The sequence below is a fragment of the Microtus oregoni genome, unplaced genomic scaffold, assembly GCF_018167655.1.
Source record: "Microtus oregoni isolate MIOR12 unplaced genomic scaffold, Mior012 000001F_ref0000356, whole genome shotgun sequence".
NCBI lineage: Eukaryota > Metazoa > Chordata > Mammalia > Rodentia > Cricetidae > Microtus > Microtus oregoni.
The window spans coordinates 75,609,067-75,633,591 of NW_024543060.1; the positions used below are offsets into that span (position 1 = coordinate 75,609,067).

The 24,525-nt window shown below is 35.9% G+C and overlaps 2 protein-coding genes across 26 annotated transcripts in view; one reads left to right on the top strand and one right to left on the bottom strand.

Moving 5' to 3' along the window:
* Acss3 (acyl-CoA synthetase short chain family member 3) overlaps positions 1–19,177 on the top strand; it is a 154,552-nt gene extending 135,375 nt beyond the window's left edge. The window contains exons 12-16 of the mRNA XM_041668440.1: positions 525–606; positions 2,630–2,752; positions 15,255–15,354; positions 15,442–15,617; positions 16,565–19,177. Of these exons, the coding sequence (XP_041524374.1) occupies positions 525–606; positions 2,630–2,752; positions 15,255–15,354; positions 15,442–15,617; positions 16,565–16,633 (550 nt within the window). The 3' untranslated portion in view covers positions 16,634–19,177. The remainder of the gene's footprint in view (positions 1–524; positions 607–2,629; positions 2,753–15,254; positions 15,355–15,441; positions 15,618–16,564) is intronic.
* Positions 19,178–21,293: 2,116 nt separating this feature from the next.
* Positions 21,294–24,525, bottom strand: part of Ppfia2 (PTPRF interacting protein alpha 2) — a 346,500-nt gene continuing 343,268 nt past the window's right edge. For 14 of the 25 annotated variants that reach the window (XM_041668226.1, XM_041668294.1, XM_041668327.1 and 11 more), the window contains 2 exons: positions 23,705–23,796; positions 21,294–21,684 (listed from right to left, as the gene is read on the bottom strand). In XM_041668226.1, coding sequence (XP_041524160.1) covers positions 23,738–23,796 — 59 coding nt within the window. In that variant the 3' untranslated portion in view covers positions 21,294–21,684; positions 23,705–23,737. The remainder of the gene's footprint in view (positions 21,685–23,704; positions 23,797–24,525) is intronic. The other 11 variants (XM_041668357.1, XM_041668347.1, XM_041668337.1 and 8 more) reach the window with 1 other exon arrangement.

A 24,525-nucleotide genomic window follows, 5' to 3' on the forward strand; every position in this document is an offset into this window, starting at 1 on the left:
AGAGAATTAATGGAGGTAATGAATCAAATGGACTTAACAGACATCTATAGAACATTCCACCCAAATAGGAAAGAATATACCTTCTTCTGTGCAGCTCATGGAACCTTCTCGAAAATCGACCACGTAGTCGGTAACAAAGCAAACATCCACAGTTACAAAAAAATATTAGTAACCACCTGTGTCTTATCAGATCACCATGGATTAAAGTTAGAATTCAACAACAATGCAAAAAGTATTTTTTACAATAGAAGTGTTTTTCTTAAATAATTCACTTTTCCACTGATATAGTATGCTTATTAGTATTTTGATATTGTGTGAGTGCTAAAAAATTATAATAATTCTTAAATAATTGTATTATTTTATGGTACTCTACTTGATTAAACATGATCTTCCCAGCAAATTAATGGTCTGCATTTGAATGAGAAAATTTATTATTTTAGTACAATGTAAAATATTAATATCTATTATTGATAGTTTTTACCATTTTATTCATAGTAATTTCATCTTTCCTGTGTTTGTTTAAGGTTACCATTACCACCTGGGGCTTTTTCGGGACTCTGGAAGAATCAGGAAGCTTTCAAACATTTATACTTTGAGAAATTTCCTGTGAGAACTTTAATATACTTAAATTTTTTGTGCTTTCTATTTTTTTTGGGGGGGGCTGGTAATTTAAGCAACATGCTTCTAGGATCATAGATCAAAAAGAACTCTTCAAGTTTATACAAACCAGCTTCCAGGTACAAAGATAACAGTGACCAAGTCAGAATTATCCAGACCAGTCATTTGGATAATTACTGCCATCTCTACACATAGAAAGGTTTCATTCACTTTTACTAACTATAACTATCAGAGTATTTCAAAATTAAATCCAGTAATATTGGGCTCCAATAATTTTGGACATTTTACTGGACTCCTCTCTCCTGACTAAGAGCAAGCTCCCGCTCAGAGCTGGAAAGTCATTAGGACACCCCACTAGACTTAGTTAATGAATAAAATCTAATGTATTTTCCCTACCCTTATCTAGTTTTGACAGGCTTTCTTAATCTTTTATTTTAAAATACCATTTAAAAATAAATAAATTTACACAGTAGAGACCGTATCCATAAAGCCCAGTTTCTCACCCCTGTGACCCAGATGACAAAGCTTGGCTTCCCGGGTGTCAGTTTGCCACTCATCTATGTACTGTGCTCATGGCAACATGTTGAGACTACACAGCAGCATCCTGCCCTCACCGTCCTTATTATGTGCCAAGGTACAGCAAAAGGAATGGTGAGAATTTCATAAAAGCCATGAGTGCGAGTATTTAGCATTCTGACTTTATTGTCTGTGAGTGAAAGATGGATACTCTACTCAACCAGACGAATGACAAGGATTAAATAGCTTTCTTTAAGAAAGACATCTCAGAGACAGGTGACCTCATCAGCCAAGATTAAACTTTCTCCTGAAAGAGTGTGGCAGAGATATTTGTCATTTGACTTGACTCCAGTCAGCCAATTCAGTCTATGTGATGGGCCACAGGTAAATTCATCAGAGTACAGATACAAGTCATTATCACCTAATGATGGCAAGCCATATGGACATGTGGTTTTAGCGTGACTGCCTTTAAGATCAGAAGTTTCCTCTGAGCCCCAGTGTATGGTTAAACTGCATGAGGTACCTTGACACTTGCCTTATTTCCGGGCCTCACCCCTTTCGTTATCCACAGGCTTAATAAAAGCATGGGCCAAACAACTTAATCAGCTCATGCAAGTCAGAAGAGAAAGGGTTGAGCCTAGAACCAATGTAGTCTGCCCTTCCCTGTTTTTCTAAGTGGCCTCTCATAAATACTGTACGCAGAAAGAATTGCAATTCCTGAGGGTGTGTGTCTGGACTCGCCCTCCACCATACATCCCATTTTGTCAAGTTTGTTGAAGTCTGGTAAAAAAGACTGCATTTACTCATTTCAGAGAGAACCACAGCAAGTATTAGAAAGGCTAACAGATACAGAGTCATTTATTTAGATTTTTTTTTAGAAATTAGGCTTACATACAAGCATCAAATAAATTAGACATATTAAAGACAATAATATGTAATTTTCTTTGTACTTTTTTCTCGATTCTTTTTTTCCATTGTGATTTCTAAACAAAGGTCTATTACTTTGAAATTGGTGAAATATTATATGTCATAATGATCATTAAATTTCACTGAGGCCTGAGTTCAGTCCTAATCAAAGTCAGTAAACAAGTGATTTTTTCTATAATTTTTATAGAAAGTTTTTGAAATAGATACAACTTGAAATCTTTATTAAAGATTTTATTCCCTTGGTATACCAAAATGTACCAGAAATATTTAGCCATCACTTCTCCATTACAGAAAGTATTTGGGTTCACAAATTTTATAGTTCCAAGTTCCCATACGTGACTTGAACATATATAAGGACAGTTTAAATTATTCCTGCTTGTTAACAGAGCAAAAATATCTAGTTAAAATTCAAAACCAAAAGCAATTTAACCTCAAAGCTTGTGGAAATAGCCAAGTGCTCATAATAAATCAATTTATGTCCTCTTTTATACTTTAACAAGCATTGAAAAATGATCATGCTGTTGCCTACCACTGCACGCTAACTGAATAGATGCATTCTTGCTTTCAGGGTTACTATGACACTATGGATGCCGGCTACATGGATGAGGAAGGTTACCTATATGTTATGTCTCGGGTGGATGATGTAATAAATGTTGCAGGCCACAGGATTTCTGCAGGTGCTATTGAAGAGGTATTGACGAATACTGATCTTCTGTACCAAGTAGTGTCAATGAGCCGTGATGAACTGATGAAATACTGAGGTTCCGTCATCTGGAAACTGACCACACATTCATTTATGAGAAAAGCTGGGCTCTTCTCTCTCCAACCCCTACCTCTCTGGGTCTTTCCGCCTCTTCTGCTTGTGTGGATTTTCATTTTATCCGCACTTAACTCTTTCCTTCCTATATGTTTGGTGAGACGTTATAAGCATTTGTACATACTTGGTCCCTGTGCAAATGCCTGTGTACAGTTGCTGCTTGCTACCAGATGCTTACCCATCTTTAGCATCATGGTATAGAACTCCTTCATCATCAGGCTTGCTTTTAGTCCTCAAGTTATTTTTGTTTGTTTGTTTTGCTCTCAATTCCTGGAATTTTTTTCAGTGTAATTTATACAAGCATCTACAATTGTTTTTCTTTACTTAGACTTTTAATGAAATCAGGTAACTCTATTTCATTGTACAAACTCTGTGTTTTTATATTTATATAGATTCTTGTATACATCATCAGAAGGAAGAATATAAAGTATTTCAACATTCAATAATTCAAATGAATTATTTAATATCACCTTTATATTCTCACCCTCATAAATCTTGGCAACCCTGAATTTTTCTTTGCTACTAAGACTGCATAACACAAAATTTTATATAAGTAACATAAACACAGTATTGCAACATTTTGGGACTAGAGTCTTTATTCTAATCTAATAGATTGGTGATTTATTGGAGTTTCTTTGAACATCCATGATTTTGGCCCTTTAGCATTCTAATGTAGAATTACACTGTTAGATGCCCTGATGCATTTATGTATCTATTCCTCCATTGGAGAAATTGGTTGTTCTAATTTTGGACAATTTTCTGAAATAGCATTTTATTGCATGCATTCAATTTCAGGTTTTTTTATATATAGTTACAAAACATAGCACAGTGCTTAAAATTTTAGAAAAGTCAAAATATTTACATTTACTAGCAGCTACTATTTGTAAACTACTTAAAGAATATACCCTACCTTCAATACAGCTTAGAGCAATGAAATGGCTATTTCAGACCTTGGTATTGTTACTAATCTTTAAACCATTAAAATAGATGGATAATGATACTTCATTATTTTATATTTTTGATTGAGGTAACTATTAACAATGTTGAACAGATTTATGTGCTTATTTGTTATACATATGTATTTTTGATGGAATGTCTAAAAATATCCCTTTTTTGTTTTAAATGTCTTGATCAGTGTTTCAGTAATATTGTTTTTCCAGTATGAATTTTTCTTTTCCCGCTGAATAATCTTAGCTTATCTGCTACAAATCAGCCGATGCTATCTGAGCTGTCTGTATTTAGCTCAGCTGTTTCACTAGTCTGCCTTTTCCCCAGGACCAGGCTGGATTGGTATTGTAGCCCTGAGGAGGATTTTTAAGGTCAAGTACTATGTTCCCTGCGTTTGCTACTCTTTCTCAATATCATCTTAGCTTCTCTGGCTATTCTACTTTTATAGACATGATGAGTTTTTCTGTGGCTACAATGAATCCATTCACCAATGTTGATTGCTATAGTAAAACCCATATATATTACATTACAGATTGCCTTGGGAAAGTTTATATCTGAATGACTTTGACCTTCTAATCCATAAGCATTGTGTCCTTCCTCATTGCTATAGATATTCTTTGATCTTTTTTTTTTTCATAATGTATTTTGTGAACACATTTTGGCAGATCCATTGTCAAGCATTTAATGTTTAGCTGTTGAAGGTAGGGTATATTCTTTAAGTAGTTTACAAATACTAGTTGCTAGTAAACGTAAATATTTTGACTTTTCAAAAAATTTTAAGTATCAAGCTATTTTTGCTAACTTTCTGTAACTAATTCTAAATACTTTTTTTAACCTTTAGGTATCTTGATATACTCTATGTACAAGCATACTATTTGAATGTAGTTTCTTTTCTCTTTTTTAATCTGAAGGTAATGCTAATTTTTCTGACCTTTTTGAACTTTCTTATGTGATGAAATTTCTTATGTGATACCATTGAGAGTGGTGAAAGTCAACAGGATGGATAGAAGGGTTCTAGAATTAATTATTTCCATTTCTGCAATAGATATGATGTAAATCCACAAAGTTAGGCTATGTCAAGGCAGTATTTTGGTGTTTGTTGATGTGGGAGTGTCATATATCAATCTGTTGATTTCATTGGTTAAGGAATAAAGAAACTGCTTGGCCCTGATAGGTTAAAACATAGGTGGGAGGAGTAAACAGAACAGAATGCTGGGAGGAAGAGGAAGTGAGCTCAGAGACACCATGCTCCCCTCTCCCGAGCAGATGCGATAGCTCTGCTCTCTGAAGCAGATCCACGCCATGAAGCCTCCAGGTCAGACATGCTGAATCTTTCCCGGTAAGACTGGTGCTACACAGTTTATTAGAGATGGGTTGATCGGGATATCAGAATTAGCCAGTAAGGGGTAAAGCTAATGGGCCAAGCAGTGTTTAAATGAATACAGTTTGTGTGTTGTTATTTTTGGTGTAAAGCTAGCCGTGCGGGAGCCGGGTGGGATGAAAAGCAGTCCCACAGCTAACACAACAGTTTGTTTTTGCTTTTTTTTTATAATGTGGAGCTTACATAGAAGAACCTGCAAACTGTCCTAAAGCCTTCCAATGTAGTGCTTTTCCTCATTTCATACCTAAAATGTGAGATTTTTGTCTCTGGCATTCACCTTCACTCTCAGCTATGTAGCAGAGAAGTTCTGAGGGGAGGGCTCGTGGTAAAATTTTCAGTTCTCAGACCCGTCCAGTTGATTTCATGTCTTCCGACATTTGCACTTGGTCCAGCAGAACTTGTTCCAGGAAGGTGTGATTGCCTGTGTCCCCTTCTTTCTTTTCCTTTTCCCCCAGTGACTTATTCTTGGACCTCACTCTTCAAAGTATCCAAAAAAATTATTGAATTTTTTGCTTTGTCTCATGACTGGTTGCCAGGATAGAGCACTGCCTTTAAAGTGAATATGGAATCCAAATATCAAGCCTTTATTTGCTGTTGCTTGCGTTTGACTTTAACTGGTCTGTATGTGATAAACTGACATTTCGCTTGGTCGTTCTATGACCTGGGTACATTCCACAGTATCCTCATGTATGATATTTACAGGGAGAGAACAGGTAAGGGTCTGTATAAATCCTGGCATGTCCTGAGGTAGAACAGGTTGAGTCAGCAAAGATCCATTCTTGGTCTTCATGGGTCCTGATGGGGAAAGCAATGAACAGTGAATCTTTTTGTGTTTTTAGTGTGGAGTGAGGAGACTCCTGTTCTCCCTCCCACAGGGTATGTTGTTTCTCATGAGAAGAAAAATGTTTAGCTTACTTGATGTTCAATTGGTAGGCCAGGAACTAGTCCTGCTTTTTTTTTTTTTTTGTAGTATTGATCTGGTGTGGGGAAGACAAGGCCAGCTTCAAGGCTCCCTCCTCTGTTCCTTCATCTGGGCCTCTGCCAAGGCTTAGCAGGTTTTTCTTGGATATTTTTCTGTATATACTTATTGAAAGTGCCACATTTGATAATATATATTTATGTGGACATATAATATTTATTTCCATATATATGGGAAAATATATGTATATATATACATGTATGTATATATTTGAGAAAAATAGGAAATAGAAGGTGCAAGGAGTGGAGATAAGGGTAATGGAAAGGTATAGGGATGTGAACGTAAGCAAAGTATAAATGATTACTGTTGAAAATGTCCCTATATGCCTCTCTCTGCATATAATGAATAATAGCAATAAAAATTAAAAATTGAAAAAAACTGATAGCTCTGAAAAACTGATAAGTTACTTAATTTTGCCATTTTTACACAAGAGTCTATGACTGGTAAAGGTGTTATGAAACTTCTGATAGGTATTTTAGCTGGTAAAATGTCACTGTAATAGTCTAATTAGAAAAGATAAAGTAGATCTAGTTATTGAATTTTTTTATTCCTATAGGAGAACTCCAGAATGGTTCCTATACTGCATAGAATAAACAAAGAAAAATTCAATGAAGGAAAAACTAAAGCTAACATGATTAACAATTCAATGTATCAGGATCAAAAGATTCCAAAGTCCCATTTTTCTCCTTTTAATTGGCAGGTTTATCTTCTTTAATGGCTATGCCTGACTTCAGGTCAAAGAAAACAACTTAATTTTTCTTGTAATGATGACCTTATTTTTTTTATCTTTCTTAATGACATCTTTAGTGTTAGTCAATGTGATGTTTTTGAATAAAAAAATCATAAAATGTCCTAGAACGCGTGTCCACCATGCGCTATTATAATATCTTGTTATTAAATTACAACAATTTGTCCTAACTTGAAATGGAAATTTTTTGCTTCATATATTTCAAAGACCTGTCAAATGCTGGTTCTGCTTGTATGAACTTTTAATTTCTTGCCTCTAGAAGATTAACGCCAAAATTCATATGCTTTTCTTGTAGCCTAGCTAATCAAACTGTGAAGGTGATGTTCGCAGAGCCCTTATCAGTCAGAGTTCTTAGTTCCCTTACTTTTAGGATGGAAATTGTCATAGTCAATTATATGGTTATGTGTTGTGTATTTTTACGCTTCTACTGACATCCTCCTCACTGTGTAACAGCAGAATTCAGGCAAGCTCAAATGAGCAGATAAAGAAGAAAAATGAAGAAAGCAGACCTGAGTTGTTGATTTTCAACAGAAATATTGTTACAGGGTCTTAGAATATTTTTTAGCCCTTGACTATAACATATCTCTTAATATAAATAAATGATTAATTATTATTGAATATTTATGCTTAATAAGAATCTTTATTTCACATTTGGCCTCTTTTCCTTTTATTTGGAAAATCTGTGTAATCACTTGCTTATTGGCATGTTCCTGTTTCTCATTAAATAGCTTAGAAAATTAATTACAACACGTGCCTTCAATTTTCTCTCTTATATTTTTACTCTCTCTTATTGATATGCCCAACCTTCTGAGCAAGGCTAGAATGTTGATACTTCTAGAAGAAGACTATGATATGTTTTAGTAAGAGGTGATTTATAATATACTCTATACCACATGACTTTTAATCCTATTTTACAATTATCTTGTTTTTATATGGCTATAATTTGTGATAACCAGAAACTTATATTTTAGTGTATTTCAAAAGAATGTAAGGTTCTGAATCTACTAAAAAAATCCATTTCCATAAATGTAACAGTTAATTGCTTATTTTAAGTATGATAAAAATGCTTACCTATTTCTAGTTTTACTACTTAATACTTCTTAAATTTTTTACAGTTTATCTTTTTAAATTAAAGTATAATTACATCGGTTCCTCTTTCCTTTTAATCTAATTAAACTTTCCCACATGTTTCTCTTCAAATCATAGCCTATTTTCATATATATGATTATCTTTCTATATATTCATGAATATATTAATATTCATATATATCTTATAGACTCTGTTTATTATTGTTTATGTATATATGATTTCAGTGCTTACCACTTGATATTGGATAATCAAAGGGCTAAATAAAATTTTAAAATGGTATTAAATTAGTGAACATAAAAGCACCTGATAATCTATGAAAATTACTGCCAGAAATACTTGCAAATACTCTGATCTTTCTATTCTTTGTATGAGAAAATGGAGCTGTCAGATACTTTTTATAAATTTAAAAGGACATTTATTTTTGCAGACCTCAGTGCATGAAATAGCCTCCTGTGCCTACTTAGCAATAAGATCTATTTTGAACTTTGATTAATCTTTGAAAGCCTCGCAAGGAGCTGGCGAGCTGAGAAACTTGGACAAAGTTCAAAGTGTCCTCAAGAAAAATGAGACTGAAAACTTCTAGTTCGGGGTTGGGGAGACACCTCGAACAGCAACTAGCATGTTCTCTCTTCCTCAGCTCTCTCTTATCGCTGTAGACAGAGACAATGGGAAAAAATACTGGACTCTCTGCCTTCATTATTCATTTGTAGCAAAAGTTTAAGTTTGTTAAGTAATCTTATAATATCCCTGGGAGTATGGGAATCTGCTCTGAAAATGCTGCCTGGTAAGTCTGGGGCAGGGTCTTTTAGATTCCTCCCAGGGAAGTTATTCTGATCAAGCACAATGTTCTCCAAGTGAGATATTTTGTTTGTTATTTTAAGAATGATGCCAGGATAATTGGGTCTATTTCCATGCATGTACATTTCCACTCTCTAAAAACCCCTGGAAATTTCAGTAGACACAGAGCGTCTGTAACCATGTGCTTGAGTACTTCAGTGGCAGAGGAGCTGAAAAAGCATGCTCCTTTTTCTGACCATGGAGACCAACAGTTCTCATGAAATGACATGCAGGATGACTGATTTGAAATATTTTTTTAAATTAAAATAATTTTTAAATAATTTGGTCAAAATTATATCATTTCCCTTTTATTTCTTCTAACTTTTCCTGCATACTTCCCTTCTTATTCCCTTCATGTCCCTCTCTTGAAGTCTCAAATTCATAGCAACCTTTTCTATGATTATTATTGTTATACACACACATGCGTGTGCACACACATATACACTTCACTATACAAATACAACCTATTAAGTCTTTAATATTGCTTATATGTAAAATTCTAAAAAAAACATAAATTCAAAACTGGAGTGTGTTGCCTTGGAGACTCAATAAGAGCCCATAAATTCATTAAAACATATAGAAAAATGGCCATATTTGGAACAATAGCAGATATTTATCAAGGTAGTCATGTTTTAAGCTGTTCTTCTGTCTTTCATCCTAATGCAAGTTTATTATGAATAGTTCATTGATGTAACGTGGAGGTGATGTGCAGATAGGGCTTTCATTGTCTTCTCCATAAAATTTTAATTGGCTTCTTTTTCTCAGATATCGTCAATGTGTGTTATGATGTTACTCTTTTAAATTGTGCATTTGAAACCATCATCTACCATACGAATATTATGAGTAGAAAAACCAAGGAATCCCTCTCTATTACTTTATAGTGCCTATTAAATGGTTGAAAAGCATAATATTCATTGTTATAATGAGCTTTATTTATTTATTTATTTTGGGTTTTTCGAGACAGGGTTTCTCTGTGGTTTTGGAGCCTGTCCTGGAACTAGCTCTTGTAGACCAGGCTGGTCTCGAACTCACAGAGATCCGCCTGCTTCTGCCTCCCGAGTGCTGGGATTAAAGGCATGTGCCACCACCGCCCGGCTAATGAGTTTTATTTAGAAGTAACACCTGTTTCTGGAAAATGGCTTTATATTCTTACAAACTAAAAATTTACCTGAGCAGATTAAATGGAACACTTTGATATTATATTCCAGGGAATTATGTGGTTTATTTATAAATTATCCTTTCAACTTTAAAACACAATTAATTTCCTAACTATTTTAAAATGTGCCACCATTAAAGAAAGAAAAGTGAAGCAATTAAATGTTAAATGGAAAAATGTACAGTGTGGAAGTTTTGATATTTATTTTTAGTTAGTAGTATTGCCATACTGGCTAGGCAACAAAATATCTAAATAATATTTTAAATAAAAATAACTTGAAGAGCCGGGCGGTGGTGGCGCAAGCCTTTAATCCCAGCACTCGGGAGGCAGAGGCAGGCGGATCTCTGTGAGTTCAAGACCAGCCTGGTCTACAGAGCTAGTTCCAGGACAGGCTCCAAAGCCACAGAGAAACCCTGTCTCGAAAAACCAAAAAATAAATAAATAAATAAATAAATAAATAACTTGAAGAGATTCCATCAGCATGTTACAAAAATAGGTTACAGAGGCTTGGGGCTCCAAGGGACACTTTGTTGATGACTTTAGCTAGCCAAATAAAAGAGCCATTTTCATTCATCAAAAAAAAAAAATACGCTATTTTGCCTACCAAATCCATGTGTCACTTGCTCTGAGTAAGTTATTTTATCATAACTGGCAACTGACTATAGTAACTACCAAAAAAATAAAATCAGACAGTGAGTTATCTCTGCATTTTCAACATATGGACTTTAAAAGTAAAGTAGGTTATAAAAACGGAACATTTTGAGACAAGAAACTGAAGTCGTGGCAGAATATGTTGGTTTACAGACTGCCCAGTGTCTGCAGCAGAACGTTTTGATTTTGGAGACAAAGATGGAATGAGTGTCTCAAGCCCTTCTTTAGCATGCCACACTCTCTGTATTTGTAGGAGTTAACAGCTGTTTGCACAGAAACACAACCCAGGCATTCAGAGAAGGGATATTGTAATGATTTGTATTACCATTTCCAGTTGGGGCTGTGTGAGGTCTCACATTGGATTTGTGCCAGATATCCTGTGTTTATTGAGGATCCCAAGAGTTTTCAAAAGAGAAGGCACAGTTTCAATATGGTTTCATAAAGGAAAACAATAGCAAGTAACAATGAACACTTGGTTCTTATGTGAGCACCTTCCTAATCCTGTTATGTTTTGTTTTACACACATTCCCTCCATCTTTTGGGATTTTTCTACCTTGCCAGTTGCTTCTTTCATGGGTGTCCATTAGCTGTTACTGTTCCTTATGTTCTTCAAACTTTCTTTTTCTACTTTCTCCTTCAATAATATGATCTATGTCTACAGCTTTCATTGCTATCTTTGCATGAATGACATCTACATGTGATATTCAGATCATGAGTCTCCTGGATACAACTTCTCTACTTAGGAGTCTTCAATGTATCTGAAGGGACCATCTCCGAGGCAAGACACAATGTTTTTCCTAAGTCTGGCAATTTTTAGCTTTAAAAAGGAAAACCCAATTAACAAAAACCTAAATCTCTTCCAACCAACTATTCAGGTTCAAACTTTTCAGGATTTTTCTTATTATCTTTACATAATCTCTCTAGATTATTCACACACAGACCCAAAATATTGTCACATATTATTATCTGTTTTGCTTCTTAAGGTGATATTTTTACATCTGCTACCCCAACATGAGTACACTATAAGACCCTTAGTATGTTACCCTGTCTAAACAGACACCTCCCTCCCTCAATAGTTTGCTATTTTCCATACTGATATAAAAGTCCATCTTTCTCAAAATCTCTTTTTATACTTAAGTATAAAAAGTCAATCTGAAAATGGAGACAATATGGTTATAATTTGTATGGTCCCATGAGAAGGAATTGGGGCAGAGCAAAAGGATTAATGCCAATAAGGCTTCATGGAAATGGAGGATCAATGGTGAGACAGGACTTATTTGGAAATAAGTCAAGCTATTCTGTGTATTTTACACTCGCTTATTTCCTGATCCGAATTGATCTTGGGTAGTTTATTGAGATTTTTCTTGTCCCATCTCCCTTACCTGGGAAATGTCTACCCATATTTTCTTATTGTCTTATGCTAAGGGAAGCCATCTCTGAGGTCCATATTTTTGAGTGATGTTAACAGCTTTTTAGTGTTATCTTTCATTTAGATAATCCATTTTTGCAGATAACTTATCCCTTTTTATAGCTACATGACCATAAAAATTAAACATTTATGATGACTTTTTTTTTCTTTTTTCTACACAGCGTTTCTCTGTAGCTTTTGGAGTCTGTCCTGGAACTAGCTCTTGTAGTCTAGCCTGGCCCCGAACTCACGGAGATCTGCTTGCCTCTGCCTACTGAGTGCTGGGATTAAAGGCGTGTGCCACCATCGCCTGGCTTTATGATGACTTTATGATGAAAGTTTTATAATAACTTTCTTCTCTGATAGAGTAAACTCCATGTCTTAGTTAGGGTTTCTATTACTGGGACAAAGTACCAAGACTAAAAGGCAAATTGGGAAGGCAAGGGTTAATTTGGCTTCCCCTTTAGCATTGTTGTTCACCACTGAAGGAAGTCAGGAAACAGGTCAGGTTCCCAGAGACAGGAGCTGATGCAGAGGTCATGGAGGGGAGCTGCCTACTGGCTTGCTTCCCTTGCTTGCTGACCCCACTTTCTTGTAGAACCCAGGACTAACTGCTTAGAGATGACACCAACCACCATGGACTGGCTCCTCCCTCATTGATCAGTAAATAAGAAAATGCCTTATAGCTAGATCAGCAGGAGACTTTTCCTCACTGAGACTCCTTCTTCTGGTGACGCTAGCTTGTGTCATGTTGACTAAACTACCCAGTACAACTGACTCCTTATTAACCCGACACACAAACAAATCACTCTTCAGCCACAACCCTCCCTTTCTTATTCATCCCCAAGATCTTAAATAACTTTAAAAGTCCTAAGTTTTTATAAATTCAAACATATTAAAATTCCATCTCCTTTAAAATAGCCAATCTTTTTTTTTTTAAAGTTCAAGTCTTTCAACTATTGGCTCCTTTAAAAATCAAAATTAAATACTTTCTTCAAGAGGGAAGAACAGGACACTGTCACAATCGCAACCAAGCACAACCAAGCTCCGCCAGAATAAAGAACTCAAAGTCCATTTACCTGGGATTCACTCAGGATCTTCTGGAATCCTCCAAGGGCTTGGGTCGCTTCTCCCGCTCTGCCCTCTGCAGCACACACAGTTTGTCTTCTAGGCTCTGGCTGGCTCCACTCCACTGCTGCTGCTGTTCTTGATGGTCTTCCCATGACACTGGCATCTCCAGAATGTTGGGGTCCTTGTTGTAACTGGTCTTCTCTTTCTCCAATAGCCTCTCATAGGCTATTTTCATAGTGCCAAGCTTCAACTTCTTTACATTACCTCTTTAGTCCTGGGTCTTCAATGGCCACTGTGGCTTCCCCTTCACCAATGACATCTCCTGTGCCATCAGTGCTATAATTCAAGTGCTCTCTATAAGCCTTCCATGCCTTCTAAAGGGTTACACATACACATTCCCAATCTGGCTACCAGCACGAGGTACAAACTTGGCCACCTCTGGAACAGAGCTTCTCTGTGCTCTCAGGAAACACTTTCCTGATTTCACCTCAGTGACTCTGGTCTCTCTTAATCACCATGAATTTCTTAGCTTCAGCTGACTAGCTTCATGTATCCCAGCAAAGCAAAATTTTGCTTTAGTAGTTCTGATCTCTTGTTAATTTTTCAGCCCCAGATAACCGGAACCACAGGCAATTTGAATCCACAATGCCCAATGGCCCTGATAGAGTCTTTACACTTCCCTCTGAAACTTCACAAGCCAGGCCTCCATCCTCTGCAGTGTTCTCAACATTCTTGCCTTCCAAGCTCCTAAAGAACATCTCGCTGAGCTCTTACCACTCAATGGTTCTTCTAGCTCAAAGTTCCAAAGTCCTTCCACGATCCTCGCCCAAACATAGTCATGTCTATCAGCAATACCACATTATGCTGGCACCAATTTGTCTTAGGGGTTCTGTTTCTGAGATGAAATACCATGACCTGACTTACACTTCAGCATTGCTATTCATTACTGAAGGAAGTCAGGAAAGGAACCTAAACTGAGCAGGATCTCAGAGGCAGGAGCTGATGGAGGAGCCATGGAGGGGAGGTGTTTACTGGCTTGCTTCCCATAGCTTGTTAAGCCCATCCCCTTATAGAATCCAGGACCAGCAGCCCAAACCTGGGCCCTCTGGCAATGATGACTAAACGAGAAAATGCCTTCCAGCTGGATGCCAGGAAGGACTTTCCTCAGCTGAGGCTCCTTCTTCTGAAGACTGTAGCTTGCATCAAGTTGACACACAAAAACATCCAGTACAATCCTTTGTGCATATTTGCTCTTCACTCAGCCTACTGCAGTAGTCTTGTAGTTTTGAGAGCATCAAGTATTTGTTGAATGAATGAATAGCGGACAGAATCAGCTCCAGGGAATGAGCTGTGTATCAAGACTATTGACTGTTCCCTCTTGTTATACATTTGAAAAGACAAATGTGCATCAGTCTCAGAGAACTTTTGCTCATACATTTGTGTATGCTACACCTAAGTAGATAATTTAACCACAGGCATCTATATTTCTTGTAGTAAATAAATCTGTGACTGAAGAGATAAAGTTGAATTGCCCTTAATGACCTACTGACCTTTGGGTGAGCACAACAGACATTTTTCTCCATAGTGGTGATATCTGATACCAGGGATTCTCTTCATGGAAAATCTCCCCTATATTTGGAGAAGTCTCTGTAGGTGGTAGGATCCACCTATGGAATAAAATGTTCCATTATTCCTCCGAAATAAATTCACTTTTTTGGGGGGTGGGGCATCCTTGGATCTATTGAAAAGCACACTTATTAAGTAGACAGCTCTGATATCGAATCAAATACTCCTAAAGCTTCCTGTTAGAGAAGGCCTGTGTGCTCTTTTTACGTACAATGTCCATGACGCATTTTCTTTGACATCATCAACAAGCAATTAAGATGAAGAAACAATCGTTTTGCTTTCCAGGGAAGCCAAGCAATTTATCTTTGTTACTGTCGGCCAGCAGTAACTACCATGGGGATCCTAACTGTTTGCCTCAGTTGAAATGATGCGAACCTGTAGGAAATTGCAGGAAAGCGGCTATGGATCTCACGATTCCGTTTTCTAAAGATATTGAGATTATAAGCATATATATTCTAAAGTATGGCCTTTTTTTATTGCAGTCAGTCCTTTCACATGGCACTGTTGCTGACTGTGCTGTGGTTGGCAAAGAAGACCCTTTGAAAGGTCATGTTCCTTTAGCCCTCTGCGTGTTGAAGAAAGGTGAGCTGTCTCTGTCATCCCTCGCTACTTGGGATGGAATGATTGCCATTAGTTTTTCACTTACCAGCTCACTTTTTTTCTCACTAGATATAAATGCAACAGAAGAACAAGTCTTGGAAGAAATCGTGAAACATGTTAGGCAGAGCATTGGCCCCGTGGCTGCTTTTCGGAATGCAGTTTTTGTCAAGCAGTTACCCAAAACGAGGTCTGGCAAAATTCCACGGTCTACACTGTCTGCCTTGGTCAATGGCAAGCCTTATAAGGTAAATAATTCCGATTTTATAATGCTGAGTCCTGAAATGATTTGGATCATGTGTTGGCACAAGCAAAATTCTATTAAATTCATATTTTCAAGCATGAATTCTATCCCCAGCAAACCTTCATACTCTGTAAGTATGAGAGTTTGAGAAAGAAATATTGGTTAAATCATATGCTTTACTTATAGAAACTGATGGGTGAACTGAGTTTATCAATTTTGTACATTTCAAATACACTTGAAGAAATTCATCTCTTTGAACTAAATGTATATTTTGCTTCATTATAATCACTAAAGACCATCCTTTAGGAGAAATTGAAGTTTTTGAGAAGTCTAAAATGTTCTAGGATATCAGTGCTAACTGATTCTACTATGAAGAGAGACAATTGTCTTAGGAAACTTTAGACATTCAAGTACATACGTGTTTCAATGTCAATGCATGTGATTGTCATGAACATCTATAAATTCATCAATAATTTTAATAGAATTGTAAGAAACATTTGTCTGAGGGAATTTCTGAATAAACAAACACAAAATCTGGAGACTCCGTTGACATGCCAACAATTTTGCTAAACCCACTATTTCCTTGACTATTCCTAAAGATTAAACTTTAAGTATTGTACTTGAAGATCCCTACTTCACCCATTTTATCTGTTTCTTTTCCTTTTGTGAAATAATTGGGGGCATAAATCACATGGCCTGTAACCCTAGCATTTGGGAAGTAAAGTCAGGGAAATCAAGAGCTCAAGACTGACCATTGCTAGGTAAGGTGTTTGAAGCTAGCCTATACTACAGGAGTCACTGTGTCAAAAAGAAAAACCTCAAAAGAAAGTTAAAAGCATAACAAAACAAAAATAAGAGTGCTAAAACAAAGTATATCACTATTTGTTGTACAAAAAGTCCTATAGAAGTTAAAGGGGATGTGAGCATCTGACGTTGTTCATTTCTTTTCAGGTAACGCCTACTATTGAGGACCCCAGCATTTTTGGTCACATAGAAGAAGTGCTGAGGCAGAACTTGTGATTTTTATTTACTATATCCAGTCAGTCTGTCTTCATCTTCTAGCTGGATTTAAGTTGTTTATTTTCTATAAGTAAATGCTTAAAATTTCATTTTTAACTCAAATGTGAGCCTTAGAATTAAATCGGTCTAATAACCCATGAAAGGGCTGTATTCTATGTGATGTTATTTTATGTTATGTTATGTGAGACAGTTCATATTGTTACCTCTTTCCTGTAACGTGGATCATTATATGCTATCTTGCATATTAAGGAACATGTCTTTGGTGTATACATTTTTATAAATTCATGTGCCTTACAAACACATTTCAATTGAAAGCATCTATATCTTCCAGGAGATAAGAATCAGCCACACTTTGATCAAAATCTAAATTCAAATCAAGGTAAAATATAATTTACAATGTTATTATGGAACCTCAAGTGTTTAATGTTTTTAAGATGACTAACTTGTTTAGAGATGATTGTGTAAGCAACACAGGGCCGAGGATGGAGCAGTGTTGCTAGGTTCTCTAGCAACACAGGACCCCAGAATGGAGTACCATTTCTAGGTTGTCTGTGACTGGGTAAAGGAAGGCATATATCTGCAGAGAAACTAGACAGTTTTCCACCAAACCTTTTGTAGAATGAAGGCTCCTCAAATCCCATGCCCGAGTTGATTGTGTCTGTCTTGATGCCTGCATCTACCAATAGCCTCAAGGAAATGGCATAGAAATGGAATGGAGTGGCAAAGGAATATATAAAAAAAATAGGGAAGTTTTAGTCTTATTCTAAAAATCAAGAGACTTTCTAGATCATATCAATGAGTTCCCCCATTCTGTTTTGTTTTTTTCTTTTCCTTTTATTTTATTTTTTTGACAAGGTGACATGTCTCTTAGGTTGGCCTCACATCTACTATATGAGTGTGGCTTTCTTGGAAACCCTGGTCCTCTAACTCCTGGTTGCTTGGATACTATCGTACTGAGTTCCAAATTAGCATTTTTTACTCTTATGGGATCGAACCCAGAGACTTCTGCATGTTAGACAAACACTCTTCCACTGCACTATACTCTAGGATATCAATGAATTTATGGTGGGGCCTTGAGCCATATACCCCAACAAGGGATTTTTAAGAAGAATGTGAAGCCTTAAGTACTGGAAATCATGTGTTCTATTGAGGAGACAGTCATATCAGCCCCCAGATAAATATGGCTCAGGAAAGAGACTGCACGCACGAACCTCTGGGTTTCATGAGAAACCCAAACGTCTGCTTTTATTGCAAGTTTTCACTTTGAATAAATGTTAACTCATTTACAAATTATGCTCTAACATTTATTTCCATCTACACTTCTATAAAATGACTGAGCCTTTTCAAAAACATTAAAAATGAGCCTTTAATAAGGTTATAGAAGTATATCCATTAACTAGAGTAGAAAGAAATAATTAACTAGATTAGAGCTCTACATGTATTATTCATCAGAGCATACATTTAAATCCAAGGAGTATACTGTGATCATTGAAACAGAGTTTTCAGAATAATTTCTCAATTCTTCGCTTTCTGGGAAATATTATTATAAAGAGCCCAATGTTCTAACAGAACCATTCAAATACACGAAATGCAGGTGGAAAGCAGCAAATTAGAATTTACTATCATAAAATAATGTGTATTTTATATAAAAGCTCTCCTTTTAGGCCTCTTTGGACTGCTGAGTAGATGATAAGTGACTTCTCAAAGGAAACTTACTGATTAAGCCACCTTCTTCATTGATAAATCTGAAAAAATAACTTTATTATCTTTAATTGTTTTGGTACCATGAGTTAAGCCAACTGGATATACATATTATTACTGGAACCTGTTCAGTTCCTTGAGTTTCCCATTGCATGTGTAAATTCTATACATTATCAAGACTATAGGGTTAAAAATCATTATTATTTTTAATATGTTAGCATTATGACACAGTTCATTATTTTCCCCCACTTGAGTCAGATATTTTAACTGAATTCATCAATTTTTGTTTGCAAGTGACAAACTCAGGCAAATCTAAGGACTGAAGAAGAATTTTATCTTCAGATCATTTGTAGATATTCCTCTATTCCTCTTTAACAGATCTGAAGGGCCACCTCAGCATACAGGCCTGCATTGTTTTCCAGTTGTGGGAATCTAAGAACAAAAAACAAATAAGCAAACAAAAAGCCAAGTGCACTACACTTTGGATGGAGCTGTTTCTTATATTTCAGTGAGGAACTTCTCTGCTTCAGTCCAGAGACAATGGTCACATTCTTGTGGCTGAAATGGAGAAATGAAATATATAACATACACATCAGACACTTTACAATTTGGGGAGAAAATTAAATGACTTCTCATTTTAAATCTCACTATAATACTTTTTTTTTGCCAAATTTCAGGAGAAGTTTTTGAATTGGGTGTGTCTTTGATAGCAATAATGCAATCTAAACAAATGTGACCATACTTCTATTTACCTAAATTGGTTCTGTGTGATCTTGTATTTTATGAAAATTTTAAATTTGTAAACATTTGCAAATAAAAATAAAAGTACTTTTAGTAACTGAAGTGTGTGCCAATTTATTTTTCCCCATAAAATACATTCAACAGATATAAATGAAACTTGTTTTACATGTCAAAAGGTAGGTTTATTTACATAAAATTGTATTTGAAAGGGCTTGATCGATATTCTAAAATATTTGAATTCCTAATCTTGTTGGTCATATGGGAAAAATAAAAAATAAACAAACTACCCAGAAATTTAAACTCAATCCATGAAACTGGTTTTTAAATCTGACTAAATATCCTTATACATTAAAACATATTTTGCATTTTCTTGAGGAAAGTAGTTGTACATTGTGTATCACACTGTTAGTACTTAGTACATACATATCACCAGTAATTTTTTAAATGTATTTTCTCAAAAGCAGAAACTGATTTCGGTGACTGAGTGAGTGGCTGCTAGTCTTAACTATGGAATGTTCCCCAAAGCTTCTGTGCCGAGTGCCCTACTGGGCGATAATGATGGGAAATGCTTGGGTCACTGAAGTGGACTTCTCCCAAGGGGACTGTGGCTCCAATCCCATCAACGGTTCTCCATTATCCGTGGCGTTGGGCAAGCAGTTTTCTCTAGTACATGCTTTCTGCCGTGCCGTCCCACACCACTTGATTTCTCAAAGCATGCAGATCTGCCAATTCTTAAGCTAGATCATCCAAAAATATCAGCCAAAATAATCTTTCTCTTCTTCATATGTTACTTATTACATGTCTTCCACTAGGGCTCTGCAAACTTGGTTGTTCTACTGGTGTATAAATATGAATATAATGTTTTCTAGAGTATGAGTATCTTAGTTTCTCTTATATTTCATTTAGGTGACTTCATTGAGCTGCTCTTGCTCCTTTAACACTGGTTTTACTTGAGCAACATTTTCTTTTTAAATTCAGAACACTTCCATCAGCTGGTTTAGACCTCCCTCTAGTGGCAGATCTGATTTCGAGGAAAACTGAATTGAAAATCACTGAGTGATTGTCTTTGTGATTCGAATAACTTGTTAAATTTTATGCACTAGAAAACAGAGCTTAAACAGAAAACTGGAAGCATTATTATTTTTTTATTGACAATGGAGAGAGCTTCTGTAACCATTACCTTTTGATTGAATCTGTTCAACAAAAATAGACATCAAAACAAATGTACATGCAAATATAACAAATTAAAATACAAAAGAAAAAAAAAAGAAGTTACTAATGACAGATCTTGCACTTAATAAGACCAAGCAGCAGGTAAACAGCAGTTCGATCCATGGTATTGTTAGATAGGTTTCACTTTGAAATCTCCCATATAAACTAGGAATAAACAACAGTGACATCACCAAATAAAGCCACAAGAAAGAGATGACTCTTCTCTACTTTTTTATACACTATATATTTTCATCATTCTGTCTTTTGTCCTTGGATGAAAATGAATTCAGGGAAGTCACAAAAAAAATTCATTTCCGCTAAAGGCATAGACTTGAGTAACATTAGACTTGAGTCTGGCTAACGCCCTGTTAACAGTGATTTTCAAAAGGGTGGGGTGCTAAAGGGTTCAGTTTGTTTGTGTTTTTGTTCCTGGTGGAGATGGGCCTCCGACTCCATGGTGTTTGACACTCACTGTCCAGGGTTAGCTGGCAGTTCAGGGTATTTGAATGAACATGTGGGTTCTTAATAAAGAAGGTCTCTGTGTGTGTGTGTCTGGGTTGTATGTATGTGTGGCTATGTTGTGTGTGTGTGTTTCTTGGTCCACAGGCAACAGGATTAGACAATGTTTTTTTAATATAAATTTTTTAAAGCATTGCATATAATGCTTGTAAACAGAGTTTGGCTTTTTTTTTTTGTTGTTGTTGTTGAAAAGGAGATTGAGCCATCACAGTGCTATTTCTACAGAGAGAGGACATCACATCCCTGATTGCCTTGAAAGGTAAGTTTTGGCTCCAGGTCCAAGTTAAATCATTCTCTCTCTATTTTTTTTAATTTTTTTTTTACATGATCAGAGGCAGGTGTTCAGCTGTAAGGTTTGACAGACTTACAGAAGAAGCAGGTTGAAGCATGAAGCATGCTTCTAGGAAACATACGGATTGACTGTAAAAATTGTGAAATGGTAAGATACAAACAGGACTTGTAATTGTTCAATGTTTTCACTCAAGACTCCATGAACCATATATTTTATTTTTTAAAAAATCATATTTATATCCATTTACAGAAGACTTACACATTTAAAAAGAAATAATACACAGTAATACATAAATGCCTATTATATTACAACATGAAAAAACAAGTAATTCCATCTCATAAAAGCATCGGATGTACAGAATTTATGATGTGGGTGATGTTCGTATTTCAGATGACTTAAGCGTTTTATTACAATCATAGGAAACTAACCAAACTTATTATCTGACTCCCCCCAAAATCACGTGTTTAATGTTTGGTAAACTGTTACTTATATTATTTCCTTAGAATTCAGTCTTCGTAAAGGCTTTCTCCCTTCGTCTTTGTAGGCAGTAGTGCACTTTAGGTCGGGTATACTGAAAAGATGACATCTGTGAAAGGAAACGGAGGGCATGAGTTCATTGGTAGCACCGAGCCAGTGGCTCCCACTGTTCTTCTGGGGTGCATAGGTCTGGTCTAAAACCTCAGTGCAAAGAAAGCTATCTAGCATGGACCTAACAGTGGATCGGTGACATTTGCTAGTCTCCACTTACTGTATTTCTGGGGTGTTAAGTGGGATATGTTTAACTTTGGCAAAAGTATGGCTATAGTAGAAACAGAGATAGTCACATAAAATGTCAGCATGCCTTCTGAATTTTTTATAGGTTGCTAATTATTAAGTAGGGTTGGAATGACCTATTCTGTAGAATAGATTTAGATTCTAGTTCATATATTGTAGAATTCTTAAAATGATGCTTTACTTTAATCAAGACAGACCATAGACTATAGCACATTCTAAAGTTTCTGTTTCAGCTGTATGTATTTTACCACCGATTACAGCCATGATGTAACCTAGGAAAATCCCCCAATGATGCTTACTGACACAAAAGATCAATAAGAAGTCTGTTTTGACTTTGTTGGTCACAACAGTCATTTTAATTTCTCGCCAAAATAAAAGTAAAGACTGCCTTTGATGATCCTTTTCATATTTTTATTCCCTTTAAAGTTTAATAACTAGGAAATATGAACTAGAATGACATGCACGGAAAAATTGCAAAGAGCTCAAGATTAATTCTACGCATCAGCCTAGAGCTAAGCAGCAAGCACTACTGAAAATATTAGTCATTTATAAGCTCGTGAATTATTAAATTTCTGAGAAATTTACTATGTTATATGTTGAATCTGTTATAAACAGTATTTTGGAAAGTCTCATGCTTAGCAATATGATTATATATTCTAAGCCATGCCTTATGAGACTAAAGAGTATATCACAATAAAAAATTGTATTAGCATAGCATTTTGTGAAATTAAAAAATTTGTCTTAATTTTTTTTCTGTTTTATCTGTTAAGTGATCCATGTAAGGCAACATGTCATCTCTTATGTTAGTCCTAAAGACAACACTACGTTGTACAGATATCCTGATTGAAGGCAATGGAAAAAAAAAACAAAACAGCACAAGGCAGATTGATGCTCTCTCTTTCTGCATTTTTATCCCATCCCTGGGTACGCATACTGCTGCAAAACTCTTCTTTTCCAAATATCAGCTCATTGGAAATCATAGAGCAGTTTGGTACGCCCAAATTTTAGGTTAAAGGAATTTTCAAAAATTAAAATTTCTAAATCTAGGAAAGCAGTTTTACTCATAAAAAAGTTTTAAAGGAAAATTCCATGTTATGTAGATGAAATAATATTTTTCACTAATTGGTAATTCCTTATAAATGACTTATATCTTATGTATAGAACAAAGTTTTACACAATTTCGGTTCCCAATTCTTCTAAATTTTGTTTCTATGTGTACTACCCAGAGTCTTAAAATTAATACTTATATAAATTTTGTTTTTATGTGTACTACCCAGAGTCTTAAAATTGATATATATATATATATATATATATATATATATATATATATATATATATATATAAATCATAATGGTAGAGACAAGACATTGGAAATTTAACACTTTTATTTTCAACTTTTTTTGTTATTATTACTCCACATCTAATTTCCTGCCTCTTATACTATTTGGCTGCAAACTTGCACAAATTCCTATCGTTCTATTTTGGCTACCTTCTACGACAGACACTTGATGTTTGAGATTCAAATGCCAGACTCATACTACTAAAACTATGTAGGTGTCAACATAATATGCCACCGAAAATAATATGCTTAGCAACTCATTAATATGGAATGACTGTGTGGCAGAACTTCACCAGGCAGACCACAAAACACAGAAGACCGGTAACTATAAGAAATGCTAGATGAAGGATCAGGACTTATAGATTCCTAGAGTGGCTGATCACACCTCTGTGCCACTAGGGCCATACCAAAGGGTATGGGGCATGTTGCCTAGTCTCTGTGAACCCCATCTTTCTGTCGGTTCCTTGTTTTTCAGCCAAGAGACACTACTCACAGCAGGTTAGCGCTGTCTCCTTTGAGTGGCTTGTCAACATGAGTATGTGCGAACCGTGGAGTTGTCTAACCTCTGCAGTCTTGATGACGGAACTGCGAAGGAGAAAAGGGCTTTAGAGGTTCGCACACGAGAGATGAGAGAGAATGGTTTTCTCTGCAGAAAGGGATCCTGACCGTATTCGTAGACTATCTTTTCTCAGACACTAGCCACTCACGGTACTCTTCTCTAGCCCCAGTGACTAATGAAAATCTACTGGAGTGCGATTGAGCTGAGCTCTTCAGGTGCAATATAGTCCTCCTTAGATGAAATCTGTAACAAAGCGACTCCCCAGGGTGAGCCTGCTTTTGCTGTGAAGATTACTCTCAGAGAACTTGATATTGTGGATTGTGGTATTGCATTTTTCTCTCTTCTCTATGTAGAGACAAACTTCCATACTAATTTTAATCACGTTAAATTATTCATGAACCTTGCTAACAAGTTCCAAAATATTAACGTGCTAAAGAAATGTGGATCAAAGACACTTTATGCACAGATGATTTTTAATTGCCATAACAGGTTGAAAAGAAATGAAGAGTCTAGATTATTATCTGAAAAACAAGAGAAAGACTGCTTTTCCTTGATGTCTCCAAAACAGAAATTTGAGCCGACTCTCCAGAATGCCTGTTTCTCTTGTGAAGGACGTAGCCTTAGTCTAGTGTCCACAGAGAGATGCAATTGGGAAATCACTGTTGGTTTTGTGCATGTTAATTCTCTTTTCATGTTTGTGATTATTTATTTAAGGCTTTCTGCCTGGTCAGAGACAAAACATATCTGATGAAACT